At 47.9% G+C, this 14,642-nt stretch overlaps 1 protein-coding gene and 1 long non-coding RNA gene across 2 annotated transcripts; one reads left to right on the top strand and one right to left on the bottom strand.

The window, feature by feature from the left end:
- Positions 1 to 916: 916 nt before the first annotated feature.
- On the bottom strand, positions 917 to 12,812 carry LOC135320147 (uncharacterized). The gene is made up of 3 exons (XR_010379388.1): positions 12,672 to 12,812; positions 8,082 to 8,205; positions 917 to 1,014 (listed from the first exon to the last, which is right to left on the bottom strand). It is a non-coding gene; the product is annotated as an uncharacterized LOC135320147 (long non-coding RNA).
- On the top strand, positions 3,044 to 4,521 carry MAGEH1 (MAGE family member H1). The gene has a single exon (XM_010999051.3). The coding sequence runs from the start codon at positions 3,322 to 3,324 to the stop codon at positions 3,979 to 3,981; it is 660 nt and encodes a 219-aa protein (XP_010997353.1). The 5' UTR covers positions 3,044 to 3,321; the 3' UTR covers positions 3,982 to 4,521.
- Positions 12,813 to 14,642: the final 1,830 nt, after the last annotated feature.

The raw sequence follows: 14,642 nt of genomic DNA, 5'->3' as shown, positions 1-14,642 counted from the left end.
CTTTCCTTTACACACCACCACTATGATAGCCTCATTCAGGGATGGAGAAACTGAGGCTTAGAAAGGTTAGGTGACATGCTGGACTTGACACAGCTTGGAAGGGGCAGAGCCAAGTATGGAAAACCTGGTAAGATGAGTAAGGATGTTTGCCTTGCTGTTCCACACATCTGTCCCTTTTCTCAAGCCTTTCCCTTCTGCTCCTATCATAAGGGAGTAAGAACCCTCCCTTTCATGTTAAGCCTCCTTTTACCACCAAGTATACACTCAACTGCAGCAGCTGTGAGGTATGTGATGGCAGAAGGCAGGGCTTGGGAATCTGAAGCTGTGAGCCCCAATACTGACATTCATCAGCAGTACTATGATCTTGAGCAAGAGTTAATCTCTCTCTAGCTTCATTGGTAATCAAAGGTTGTAAAGATTCCAGTTCACAGGTAGTTTAGGCACATAGCCTACCACAGCAATGTTAGCTTCCCTCCTCTCTTCGTACTTCTCAGGCCCTCACAAGTCAGCTGCCCTTCCTTTGTCATGTGCTCCTTACTCTAAGCAGATCTGTGGTCCTCCATGTCCCAAGGCATGATTTCACGATTTCCTCCTTTTAATACCATGTCTGGTGGATTTCTGGCTATTAAAAACATTGTGTTGATTGACAAATATCCTGTGTGTCCTGCCTTATATAAATGTGATCTCTATAAGCTTTGGGGAACACTGAGAGTAGCTTACAACATAAACCGTGTTCCTGATTACTCCTTCGAGGAAATCGGTTGAGAGCCACAGCCCTAGGTTGTGCACTGCTTAAGGATAGGCTCTGATCCACCAGGGTGCTACGCAGAGCTGCTTTGTCCTTGGTTGGAGTGGAGCACAGGTTCACCAGGATGAACGCTGTGACAGGGAAATAGAAATGGCACCCCCTCCTCAGTCAGCTGGTTGATGGGCAGGAGGCAATGCAGCAATCAGCGCACACTGACCCAAACTGGTTTATGGCCAGGCTTCCTCAGCAGGAGGTCTTGGTAGGCTCTGGATATAAAGGAAATGTCAGTTTGATAGTGACCTCTGGGCAGATAATTAGTTTGCTTGATTACATTCCCATAAAATCCCATCAGACAGGAGAAGCCATCTGAAGAAATACGGGTGATTTTACAATCCTCTAGTCACACTGATTCACAAACAGCCGACACAAAGCAAACAAACAAACACGCAAAAATCAACTGAACTCAGAGGAACCTGCTCTAAGCCAGGGTTGCTGGTATGTGCTGTTGGCTTTGCAGAGAGCCTCACAACAAGCCTGGCAGCCAAGGCTAGAGAGATTAGCCTTTTCTATTTGTTCAGAGGACAAATTACAGGACATAGATGTTAGGTAAACTCATCAAGGTCCAAAAGCTTGTAAGCGACGTGGGCTGTGCCAGAACTCATGTTCCCAGGTCTGAGTTCAGTACTCGGTCCTCGATATCACACATCCCCTTTCTACACATGTACAGACGGCTGGGCCTTGTTGGGTGAGATTTATCTGGCAATCCTGCTTTCCAAAGGAGACACACTTTCCCACCCCAGAACTTCCCCCACAAATTCTATCAATTGCTGGCAGGCATCATGGGGCAAGATAGGGCCCCGTGCCTCAGTGGGTTTACAATCTCAGGTCCTGTCAAGCAAACGGTTCATCTCTTCCAGCCAAACAGGTATAAAGTATTCACCTGCTTTTAAAGAGCTCAGGTAGAAACATGCGCAAAATCTTCCTTATCGTGTATTCCTTCAGTATGCATTTGTTTATTAAATGCCCCTCACATACCACTTGAAACACCCTGAGTGGCAAAGGCTGTGCTTTCTGTGTGATAAGCACTTTTCATTTATTATCTCTTTTAATTCTCACAACCCTATGAGACCACTGGTACTTTAATTAACCCCACTTTGTATATGAGCAAACGGAGGCTCAGAGAGGTGGAGTGACTTATGCAAAGTAGTGTGTTTAGAATGACATACAAAAGATATGGAGTGCTTGCTTTAGAGACCTAGGGGAGCAAAAATGGGCTCATTACCCTTTTGTTCAGATCAATATGAGCTTCGGGGAGGAAAGGCCTGTGAGCAAGCAGTTGGAATTCAGATAGTTGGAGATGAGAGTTCACACAGAGAAAACAGTGAGTAAAGACCCAGAGTGGATAAAGTCCAGAGTATGCTCTGAATTACATTCAGGTCACCGAATGAAAGAACGAAGCAGCATAAATCAAGTATTCACGTAGACTGGAGCCAAGAAACCTCAGAAGCCAACCTGCACTCAACCACCTACTCCCCCCTCCCCACTTCCATCCAATCAGTCTCTAAAGCCTGTCAATGATCACCCTTAAAATGCCTTTCTGCCTCTCCGTCCCCATGGCAACCACCTTAAGGCTCACTTTCATTCCCTCTTGCTTCTTATTCTAATTGCTTCCTAAGTGACCTGCTAGATAATAGTGCGCTCCTCTGTGAGTCTGTGCAAATGCAAGTCTGATCTAGTCAGTGCCCTGCTGAACAGTCCTGTGACTATGTAACATCTGAAATTCTCTGCACCTCTTACACACTGTTCGTTTCTGCAGTCCCATCTCCTCTCATCACCGAGCCCTTCCGCCACAGCTATCTCATCTGGGTCCTAGATGGGCCCATGAATTAATTAGTATACACATAAACACCTCCTGAAAACAGGGCGAGTGAATGAATATATTGTGTGAGCCAAGACAGGAAAGGCGAGCAGGGACTGGCTGAATCCTTCCAAGAATACACTGCTGCCCCTCCCCCATTACCCCCCCCCCCCCCCGCGAGACATAGACACACGCGCACACACACACCCTGTCGTGTTATGGAGTAAAGACACTCTTTCCCAAGATTTGCTAGCCAATCCTGTACTACATTGAAAAATACAGGAAACCTATGCTGTTTATTTTTCCTTTGCATACCCCTGCCTTTACCAATCCTAAGCGGTCATTTTTTGCCCTAGTCCCACCCCTGCCTGAGCCTGTCCTTTCTCCTATCTGACAGCGGAAGTTTGCCTGCAGGAACCGCCCACTTCCTTTTGGAGTCAGGCGAGTGCGTGGCAGGAGAGGTGGAGTCAGTTTAGCCCTGCATTCTCGCGGTTTGCTGCTGGGGCGGGTTCAGGGGGCGGTTTATCTGGCAAGTCGTTCTTGTGTGGGTGTTATCTTTGTTGCTGAGAACGTCTGGCTTTTTGCTACAAAGACTCTGTTGACTTTGGTTGTTTCAGCGGCTGCGTCTTCTTAAGGTAGATATACTTGGTTTCTGCACAGGTTACAGGCATCTTTCCCTAGGATTGCTGTAGGCTCCGCGCCCCTAGCAGGAGATATGCCACGGGGACGAAAGAGTCGGCGCCGCCGTAACGCAAGAGCCGCAGAAGAGAACCGCAACAATCGTAAGATTCAGGCCTCAGAAACCTCTGAGACTCCGATGGCTGCCTCTGTGATCCCGAGCACCCCCGAGGACGACCTGAGCGGCCCGGAGGAAGACCCAAGCACTCCGGAGGAGGCCTCCACAACCCCTGAGGAAGCCTCCAGCACTGCTCAAGCCCAAAAGCCCTCGGTAACCCGGAGCAATTTTCAAGGCACCAAGAAAAGTCTCCTAATGTCTATATTAGCCCTCATCTTCATCATGGGCAACAGCGCCAAGGAGGCCCTGGTCTGGAAAGTGCTGGGAAAGTTGGGGATGCAACCTGGCCGGCAACACAGCATCTTTGGAGATCCAAAGAAGGTCGTAACAGAAGAGTTTGTGCGCAGAGGGTACCTGATTTATAAGCCGGTACCCCGTAGCAGTCCCGTCGAGTACGAGTTCTTCTGGGGACCTCGAGCACACGTGGAATCCAGCAAGCTGAAAGTCATGCATTTTGTGGCAAGGGTGCGTAACCGATGCTCCAAGGACTGGCCATGTAATTACGACTGGGATTCTGATGATGATGCAGAGGTGGAGGCTATCCTCAATTCAGGTGCTAGGGGTTATTCTGCCCCTTAGGGAAATCTGGGGCACACCCTTGGAGGGGTTTGGAAAGATCTTCAAAGGTACCCCAAGGAATAGATCACCCTTGTCCTAAGTTGAATATAATGGGGAGGGGGGCACTGTATTTGGTATTTGTGATCAGTGCTAATTGTTTAACTGCGAAATAGAATGTCTACTTTGGATATTGTAAATTTTATTCATTTTAATATAGTGTCAATTAAGGTCACAATATGTTTTAAAACATGATTGAAGAAAAGATATTTTTCTTTTTTTTTTCTGTCGTTGAGATTTAGTAAAACAGTTTTGCTAACGTTATAAAATGAAGTCTTTCCATCATATTCTGTGATCTGGTATATATTTTATATCATTGGAATAGTCTGTTCTTAAAAGTTTGAAATAACCAGTAAAATGTGAGAGAAGGATTGGAGAATTCTTTTATGTCTGACCCTTCTGAAACCTTTGTGTCTGCTGTTGTGTAAAGAAGACTGACCAGTACCGTGATTTTGTTTAGTTACTGCAAAATATAGAAAAAAAATAAAACCTTAATGATGAGGACACCTTGTTCATTCATTGACCACCAGTTATATGTGAGGCACAAATCTAGGTTTTGCAAATGGTTCTCAGATACAGCCCTCAATACTAAAGAATGTTCTACATTATATAGGGAAGACAAATATGAAAACTGGCAGTATGGTAAATGCTGTAATAGAGAGTGATCATGGGGTGCCATGAAAATGTAGGGAAGCTTATATGACAGTAAAGAGGACATCATAGGGTGCTATGGAAATCCAAGTAATGCTTAAGTGAGCTGGGGGGAGGATTTGAAAAGGACATAAGAGCATACATTGACAACATTGTATATTAGGTACTTTTTGGACACTTAACCCAACTTTGAGGTGGGGGCATTGGCAAAGGGAAGGGAGCATCATAGGGTGCTGTGGAAAAAGAAATCACTTAAATCAGCATGAGGGGAGGGCAGAGGAGAGAGGGGTGACTGGTTGCAGGAAAAGGGACATTGTAGAGTACTACAGAAACTAAAAAGATGGGACTGTCAGAAAATTCTTAGTGAGTGACAACCTGAGGTCTGAAAGTAACATTGGAGATGGGGAAGGGGGTAAGTATGGAAACACTAAAAGCAGCATGGACATTAGGGAAGAAACACATTCTTCAATGAAGTATTAGGGTTATGGCAAGGGGAAAAGTGGAGAAAAAGGATTGACAGGGTGGGGAGAGGGAAGCAGGGGTTAGAGTCTCAAAGGGTGGGAGTTACCGTTGACTTTAATGAGAACAAAAATGGTTAATATGAATGATAATCCTGGAATAATGAGAAGAAAACAGGCTCCAAAAAAGCAGAGCCTCCTGGATGTACTGGAGAGGCGAGTCGACCTGTGGTATCTCTAAAAGACAAACTAGCACCCGTGTCAGGAACTATGTCTTGTTAGGGTGCACAAATGGTGTGAAAGGTGTGTGTATCCAGGAGGCTAGGGCAGGATTAGCACTTTGTCTCTCTCCTTCAGCCAGTGTAGTAAGCCCAGAGGGCTCCCTGGCATGGTGGCCCATGGTGTACTCAGTCTCCTAGTATCACGTTCCTTCCCACCTCCAGGAGACTTCACACTTTCTTTCCTCATTGTACCAAGGAGCTCAATGCTCTTCCCATCCATTCTATCACGAGGGGCTTCTGAATCCTCTGCCTTACCCTGCCACACATCTGGAGATGAGGGAGTCATCCTTCATATTCAAATCGGCTACAGGCAAAGGACACACCTAAGAACACACTTCCAGCCACCCCCAAAGCCTACCACACTTAGCCCTAGAGCTAAACCCTGTAAGAACTAAGTTCCCTAACAGGGAGCACCCAGGAAGTGTGCCTCACCTAGCCTCCTGGGGCGCAGAGGGAGCAGCTATCACACGCAGAAGAGTGGGCAGGGCATCCTTCTTTGTTTGCCTCCAGTTGGTCTTAACCTGCCTCCAACTGTGTGCAAGGTAAAGTCACTGGGGCCAGAGAAGACTAGCAGATGGGACCAGCCGCCTGCAGGTAAAGGAGGCTTCAAACAAAAGTAGGGAGTATGACCCCCCTCAGCAGCTCCAGATTCATTCAGCAAGCAAGAAACTAGTGGGAGCCTTCTAGGATTCAGGCTGCATGACAGAAATGGGGGCTGCAGAAGATCAAAGAGCATGTTTCTGGCCCTGGAGGGAAGCTATTTGTCCACACCTGCTCCAGAGGTAGACAAGGTGTGGTTACTGAGTGATTTTCCTTTCTAGAGCCACAGGGGTGGCAAGTGAGAGATCCTAGACAAGACCCTACGTCCATTCCCAGAAAATCCAGGGTGTTTCCCTATAGGCCACCCTGCTGTCCCTCTCTGCCTGCCAAGGCACTCACAATGTCTCTGCCTTCAAAAGAAACATGTGAAGTCACTGGGACAGGTCTCAGTAAGCCCGACTGCAACCTCAATCCTACTGGGGACAAGGCTGACTTTAAACTCTCCCCCTTTTACAGGAAGGGGCTCCTAGAAGTCAGCCAGCTCCAAGTTAGTCAACTAGTAAGTGGGAGAACCTGCAGAGCAAAGATTTATTGAGTATCTCCTCTGTGCTGGGAGTTTGCCACACATTATCTCTGCCAGGTCGGTAAGATTGCCACCACCCGCCTCCCACCCTCCGTTTGGCAGGAAGTGCCAGCTAGCTCAGGGGAAGAAATAATGTCCTTCCAAAACCTGAATCCATGTTTTCTTTGGCTCTGGTGGGAATAATCACCCAGTTGTCTAAAATGGCTATTTGCAAGTGTGGGCCAAGAAGCTTAATCCAGTGAGAGAAGCGGCAGTATCCAGGATAAGGGAGAAAGAGTGGTGGTATACCACAAGCTGCACTGTAAAAGTGAAAACTGCTGGAATCCGGAAGTCCCCAGGCTGGAGGCTCCCAGGGGTACGCCAAGGATTGGGTGACCTTTCCTAGGCCAGCCCAGGCTGAAATCCCCCTTGGCCTGGAAGTGTAGTCCGTCTCCCACCCCTCGTCGCCCCCTCACACACAACATTGATACTGCAAAGAGTTAATCTTCATTCCCTTAGGTGAACACAGAACAAGGGTGGGATTTCTGGTGGCTGTGAAATGAATGACAGGGCTGAGGGAGAGGCAAGGAAGAGGGCTTCTGCAAAGTGGTGAAAAATAGAGACTAGTCATAGTTTCATTGACATAAATCCTCTGAGCTTCCTGCAGTATCCAGATAGGATACAAGCTGGGATCCCTTTGCTGTGTAAAGCAGCAACCTAAACGGGCCCCACCCAGCAGAGTTCCACACAGTGAGTGGAAAAGCTGCACTTTTAGTTGCCAAGATGCCTCTGAAGTAGATTGAGTTTCTGGGTTCTAGAAAACTCCAGGTGTTTAGGGAGCTCAGGGCTAGAGAGCCCCAAATCCTCAATGCACAGCAAGAGGGGCACTGCTGATTCCTGAGTGCCTAAATTGTGCTAGGAAATTTGGTAGCTCTTTTCATACAGTGTCTCTAAACTTTTGCAACAGTCTGGCAAGGTAGGCACCACCAGGACAAGTTTGCAGAGGAGGAAACTCAGGGTCAGATATCGAAAGTGAGTTGCTAGGGTCACCTGGTTGGTCAGTGGTGGCCCTGGAAATGACCCAGGGCGGGCCAAGTCTGAAGCCCACACCTTTATAAGAAAACCACAGACTGACTGCAACACGTGGACACCTGGGGCTCCACACAGCCTTGGAGAAGTTATCTGTCTTCAAACGTCCCCACGATCCAGGGTGAAAGTGAGAAGGAACGTGCTGGGGTGGGGTGAGGAGGTGTGGGAAGATAGAGTCAGTAAGCCATTTGAGCCTTAGCTGTGGGCGTCCCTTTATCCTGATTTGTTGCGACCCCAATTGCCAGGAATCCTTGAGGTGTTGCTATGTGTACAATGAGTATTTCCTTACAAAACACATGTCTTCCCCATCACAACATGCTGCTCATAACCTTCAGCACCCTAAAGCTTCCATCAATCCTCAGATCTTAGGTCCTGGCTGTCACACAGTGGAGAAACCCAACAGCAACCTTTCTGGACCTGCAACATTGCTCATTGATGCTGTTTCCAATCCAGAAGGCACAATGGACTAGTAGAACTTCTTACCTTGAGCAGAGTAGGATGCCTGGGGCAAGACAGGGGCAGCAGGCAGTGGGCATCTGATCATGCAAACAGACAGGTGGAAGGGTGTCTTCCTTGGGCCCAGTGTGGTGGCTGTGGCCTCAGCAGTCTGGTACAGGGCAGAGCATGGACACGGTGAAACACAGACATGGATTCTGCTTGAGCTCACATTCACCCCTGTGAGATGGGAAGCAGTCAGGACCCCACTGTCTCCTTCCTTTGGCAGAAGCATAGAATTCCAGCCTTCTGAAAGATGATTTTGAAGTAGTAATGGTGGTGGAGAAAGGTGACTGATATGAAGATGTACTGAGACGTGGATACAGGCTATTTGAGGGCTTGTGGGCCATGAAACAGTTAAACATCAAAGAGCTCATGGAATTTCTTTGAACATCTGTGTGAGGGCATTTGCGCAGAGGAAAGTCTCAGCTCAGCCAAATCTATATGGAAGAATAACTCTGGAGTGATCCAGGGTTTTGACAACAGGTTTTGGGAGGAAGAGTGGACTCTAGGCTTGTACTGCTCATCAGCCAACAGGCACACAGCTCACACAGGGTGATCTGGGGGGAAAGGTAGAGCCCATAAATAGCTGGTGGAAATCAGGCCCAGGTGTTGACTGGTCAACTTCTGCCTCAGTTCCTGGGACAAATGACACCCTTGCAAATGTTATCTCAAAATGTGCGACACATGAGAAGTACCTGAGATTCTCTCCTATAACTCTGCCCAAGGAGGCCCTTGAGTCATTCTAGGCCTGTGAAGTCTCAAAAATAGCTGGGCCTACGTTATGTTGGAGGCTGTGATTATCTAACAATTCATCCATTCACCCACTCAACACATAATTACAAAGGCCCATTTGTGCCTGTCATGGTGCCAGTCGCCTGGGAAAGACATGCGAACGAATCACAACCTCTGTTGCACAGAAACAGAAAATATAAGGTAAACCTTGTAAATAACAACTTACACAGTTCCTTAGAAGGTGATAAAGTACTCTGGTTGGTGGGGGAGGGTGCAGGGGTAAACTCCCACAGGACCGGGCATGGTGGGTGGGAAATGCCAGGAAAGAAAGGGAATATCAAATTCAATACTAGTGGGTGGGTAGGGCTGTCCTCATTGGTGAGGTGACAACTGAACAAAGAAATGAAGAAGGTGAGGGGGTTCACCTTGCTGATATACAAAAGATGCTATATTGAGGCAGAAAGACCAGTCAGTGCCAAGGCTCAAAGGCCTGGGAATGTCTAGCACATCTGAGGAAGGATGGAGAGGCCAGTGTGGCTGGCGTGGAGTGAGCAAAAAGGACAAGAGTTGGAGATAAGTTCAGAGAGATGGACAGGATCCCATGTTCTATAGGGCCTAGGAGGCCGTTTTAAGGAACTTGGCTCTTATTTGCAGTGAAATGTAGGGAGGGCGGGGCAGGAGGAGGGAGGCAGTAGGGTTTGAGCAGAGGAGCAGCACAATCTGAATTGGATCACTTGGACTGCTTACAGTGTTGAGAGCAGAGTGAAAATGGGCAAGGGCGGGAGCAGGGAGACCAGGCAGGAAGCTATTGCTATAAGTCAGGCTAGAGATGGTGGTGGTTTGGATCATCCTGGTAACAGTAGGTATGATGAGAACTGCTCACTTGCTGGATACATTTGGAGGCTTACCTAACAGAACTGATGGTTTAGATGTGGCTTGTCAGAGAGGAGTCAAGGTTGACTCCAGGGTTTACTACCCAAGCAGCTAGTAGAAAGGAATGGCTGCCAATGCTATGGGGAATGCCTTAGTTGGAACAGATTTTACAGCTGAATGAGGGTATCAAGATTTCAGTTCTGGACATGTTAAATTAAGATGTCTGTTTGACTCACATGAGTTGAGTAGGCAGTTGTATAGAATTGGGTTGCACAGAAGTCACGAATGTGTCCGCAAGGTTGCACCTAAGATGTATAAATGGCATTTGAAAGTCGTGGGGCTGTTTGAATTGGCTAAGGAGCGAGCATACATCGAGATGAGAAGAAGATCACTGACAGAGACCTGTGGCTTAAGGGGATCAGGGAGAAGAGGAGACGCCAGTTGAGGAGACAGAGAAGTTGCCAGCAGTGCTATAGACCGAGAGTATAGTGTCCTGGGAGCCATCGGGGAGCCAGTGGTCAACTATGCTCAGAGTGGCTGACGCCAGGTGAAAGAAGGGGAGGAGTGAGAACTGGCCATTGGATTTAGCGATGCAGACGTCCTTGGTGATCTTGAGGAGAGCAGCTTCATTGCAGGGTTGGGTAATAAAGCCTGCTTTGGACACGCATCAGAGAATGGACGGTGGGGAGTCAGTGAGTATAGACAGGTCTTCAAAGGAGTTTTGCTGCAGAGGGGAGCAAAGAAATCGGGCAGCATCTGGTGAAGGAAGAGAGAGTCAGGGGAAGATTTACTTCAGAAGTGGCAAGCTCACACAGGACAGGGCAAAGAGAATGGCAAGCATGGAAGGGATAGCATTGTGCTGAAGGGAAGTACACAGTGGAGAGGAGTGACAGCAGCAGCCCAGGGAAGGCAGAGAGAATTGTCAGAGCAGTAACTCTGAGCAGGCAGGAGGGCACGTGGAGCTTGCATAAAGTGGAGGGCTGGAATATGCACAAGGAATCATAATTCATGTTGTTACTGGATGGGGTAGAGGTCAGCTAGGCTTTCTGGCCCACCTGAACTCCTCTAGCTGAGGTCAGGCACCTGCCTATTTGTTGAGTCTCCATGTGTGTTAAGAACGTCTATTAGGTGCCAGGGACAATTCAGAGCACCTTAGTAACGTTTAATACCCCAAACAACTCAACTATGTAAGGTTATATTATGATCCTCATTTTACAAGTTAGAGGTGTGCTATGCAAGGTGGTCAGATGGACTGGCCAAGGACACTTAGCAAACAGTTGGAGGAGTAAAGTTTTGAGCCCAAACAGTCTGGCTCTCAGGACAGCCTTATAACCATAGGCTCAGTCCTACCGGCAAGTCACAGTGCGGAGTTACTCTTGCTGCCCCTCGTCCTGGAAACAAGCGTCCCTGCTGAACCACAGCTGCTTCGAATGACCATACGAAAGCCACAGTCTGTGTGTCCGAGCACCTGCCTCAGTTTGCTGACTGATGCTGCTACTTCAGTGATGGATTTGTGAGGCTGTGTGGCAGAGCCCCTGTGAACTTGACTTGCTTAAAACAGACCCATTCTCTGAAGTCTGGCCCAGCTCAAAGTGGAACAGACATCCCAGAACCACAGAACTGTGTTCTCCTTGACTTTTGGAGCAATCTTAGTAACTTGAAGGCCTGTTGCCTGACCAAGCCAGGACAGTAACTCCCTAGAGGCATTAACATCTCTGATCAGACTAAAAAGGCATTGTGCCCTTTGGGACACAATTCTTTAGACCCTTGGACAGGCATACACACACATCACACCCACACCCACACCCACACCCACACCCACACCCACACAGTCTGTTTGTTCTCCGTGGGGCTTCCTCCAGTCATCTTCACTCTGCTGTCTTTGCAGGCCCTGCAAAACCTGTCTGGTAAAGATCCTATCTGATCTGACCCCAAGGAGTGAGCTCCACAGTGAGGAGAAGCCCCATCTGCAGGGTAAGCCCGAGGCTAGAGAATGCTTTCACAGGATTGGGTCTCAGGTCACAGGGTCCAGGCCTATCCCAGGAAAAGAATAATCATATGGCTGATCTGAGCCAGTGAGAATGAATTCAGACTCCTTGAGGAGAAAGGAACAGAGGAAGAAGCCAGGGCACTGGGGCCAGGAGGGACACAGATTTGAAAGGTGGCGTATTTCATAGACGAGGTCCTCCAAGGCACACAGCCACTTCCCACCCAATGCAATAGCCCTGGCCCAGAAACAGCAATCAAGGCCTTTAGGTGCCCATGCCTCTGCAAATGGACATTTAGTATCGTTTTACTCTGTTTTTCCTCCAAACAGTGCTTCAGTTTACATGCTTGAAACTATGTCTCTCTTTCCAGAGGCTAGCTCCTCTAAGCTTCTCCCTGTCCTGCTGCAGCGACTCTAATAAATGCTGTCATTGAGCTGGTCCTGAGGCATCACTGGCCCATAAGATGGTATGAGGTGGAGAGCAGCCACCAGGATTGTGTAATCAGTGCTTCTGAAGTCCTGATAAGATAAACAAGTGCTGGGCAGCAACGGAGCAGCAGTGGAGGTAAACCATGCAAGTTGAGTGGGAACATGCTGGTCCCAAACCCAAGGTGTCTATGCGATAGCTTGGGAACTTAGTCAAAGTTATCTAACTTGTGTCAGCCCCCGCGTACATCTCCAAAAACATGCATAACGCCTCCTGCTTTATAGACATGCGGTGGAAAATAAATCAGCTGATCTTCACAAAGTCCCTAGACTGCTGCTCTCAAACGCTGTTGTGAAGGACGGGTGTTTGTTTTTCCCCCAAGTCAGTCACTCACGGATCAATACATTTGTATAAGTCCAAGGAAAATGGACTGACAGAAAGAAAAAAAATGGCAAAGACACACAAAATACAAGCCCCGATCGTATTAAATATCATAGAGGCTCTCGCCATATGCTGTAGAACTTTCTAAACACGTATGCTGAAACTGTGTACTCACCGCAGATCAGTAACATACTTTTGCGAAGCAGCAAGTGTCCTCGGACTGCAGTTTCATCTCTTCTGCTCTGGCACAATGCCTGGCCCATCAGAGTCATTCAATCAGCGGGTTCTAGTTCAAGGAGACTATTAGAAAATACGGTTCTTAACATGACAGAGATTAAATAACAAGAAATAGCAAGTAAAAAAGGAGAGAAAAATGCCAAATGACTCGACTGCTCATGGAAGTGTCAGGAGGATTGGGTGCCCAAGAAGCAGTACAGGAGCTCAGAAAGAAGGTATCTCAGTGGTCAAGTCTTCTACTGGGCCTTGAGGGTTAAGGAAGGATTGAACTTACTATGGAGCTTTTTGTATTTTATGATTGTAGGTGAGTTTCATACTCCTTGCACACATTTCTGCAAGCCCTGAAAGTATAAAGAGTTTAGGGAAATATTTAGCCTTAGTCCCAACATCCAAAGGTTACAAATGAGTATAATTTTGTGAGTATAATTTCAGTGCAGAGTCAGGAAGATGATAATGACGATAATAACAATGAGTATGATAAAAAGGTTATAATAACAAGTATATACAGGTATACGTTACTAATGCTAAACACACAGGTATTTATAAACATTTACACCGGTTTTCTGTATATTGATACAAACAAGTACGGTGACTCAGAGCCCCCTCTGTTATCACTGTTGATCTCATCAGCCCCCTTGGCAAAGATTCCCACAGTTTTATTGTCTGGGAGTCCCCAGACGGTGACACAGAATGGTATCAAGACCTATCTGTTCACTTCAGTCTCCAACAAGCAATCTTGAAGTCCCCTGAGAGAGCTTCAGTGTAGCCTCCAAGTAAGATGATGGTCCTCGTGATGTTGACATTGTCCCCAAGCTGTTCACAGAGTTGCCAGGGCCCAGATGCCAGAGCTGAGCTGCATTCTGTGCAGAGGTACGTGGCATGACCTGATCTCCAACCCTGCACTGGAACGTGGACTCTGAAGCAGCTCTGCCAAACACACACTGCCCCTCTCAGGATACCAGTCCCTTCACCTCCTTCCCTCCTATCAAAGTTATCTGCAAACAAGTCCCCAGTCTCCAACACAATGCACCAGGCAGCTGAAAGCTCTAACACTCTGACCTGATCCAGGCAGTTTACAGAGCGCGCGCACGCGCACACACACACACTTGCACGCACACACACACACACACGGACACACTCACACACACACACACACACACACTTGTATTCTCATGCATACAGGTACTAAAGCATTGGTGAAGAGGAACTGCCTAGTTGGGGAGAGAACACTTATCACAGCTGTTCCTCACTATATGCACCCGGGGCAGTTCAGGGGAGCTAGCTGTTCCTGAACTCTGGTCTCCCCGCCCTTGTTGTGAAGGAATCACCTCATTCCTCAGGTCATGTGGGACAAAATTATTATTTTCCTCAAGGAACTGTACTAAGGGGCAAAAGGAAAGACCAAACAGCAATCAAAATAAGACCCTACAAACATCAGGCTAGAACTGCTCTTTGGCCCAAGGCTGTTCACCAAAGTCAGTGCACATATCATCTTAGGCTGGGGAGCATCACAGCCCCACAGACCCCGGGGCTTGGCTTGGGCTAGTCCACGAAAGTTTCGCCCTCATGTTGAGGTCAGTGGAAGGTGGAACCACAGCCCAGCCTGTCAGGGGGTCTCCTTTTCCTTCAAAATGGCTTCCTTTTCTGCTCTCTGTTAGGGCCCACCCTCCCCCCATGCTCCTCTGCACCTTGGCTACAGCACATCTTCCTGTTATCCACTGCCCACGTCGGCCCTTCCATCTGGGATGCCCCTCTCACCCCTGTCCCTGAGGTAGCTCACAGAGGCCAGGATACCATGGGCTTTTCTAGAACCCTCAAGTTTGCTCCTGACATGGCTGCTCTGTGCTCCCAGTACTGGAAGCTTGTCTGACCACTCCTACTTTTATAGGCACCTCTGGCCCTCCTGACC

The sequence above is a fragment of the Camelus dromedarius genome, chromosome X (genome assembly GCF_036321535.1).
Source record: "Camelus dromedarius isolate mCamDro1 chromosome X, mCamDro1.pat, whole genome shotgun sequence".
Lineage (NCBI taxonomy): Eukaryota > Metazoa > Chordata > Mammalia > Artiodactyla > Camelidae > Camelus > Camelus dromedarius.
The sequence above is the reverse complement of the archived record's forward strand: the minus strand, read 5'-3'. Positions and strand labels throughout refer to the sequence as shown.

What these genes read in the sequence shown, in the direction of transcription:
- MAGEH1 (XM_010999051.3), top strand. Translation starts at nt 3,322, where the DNA reads ATGCCACGGGGACGAAAGAGTCGGCGCCGCCGTAACGCAAGAGCCGCA.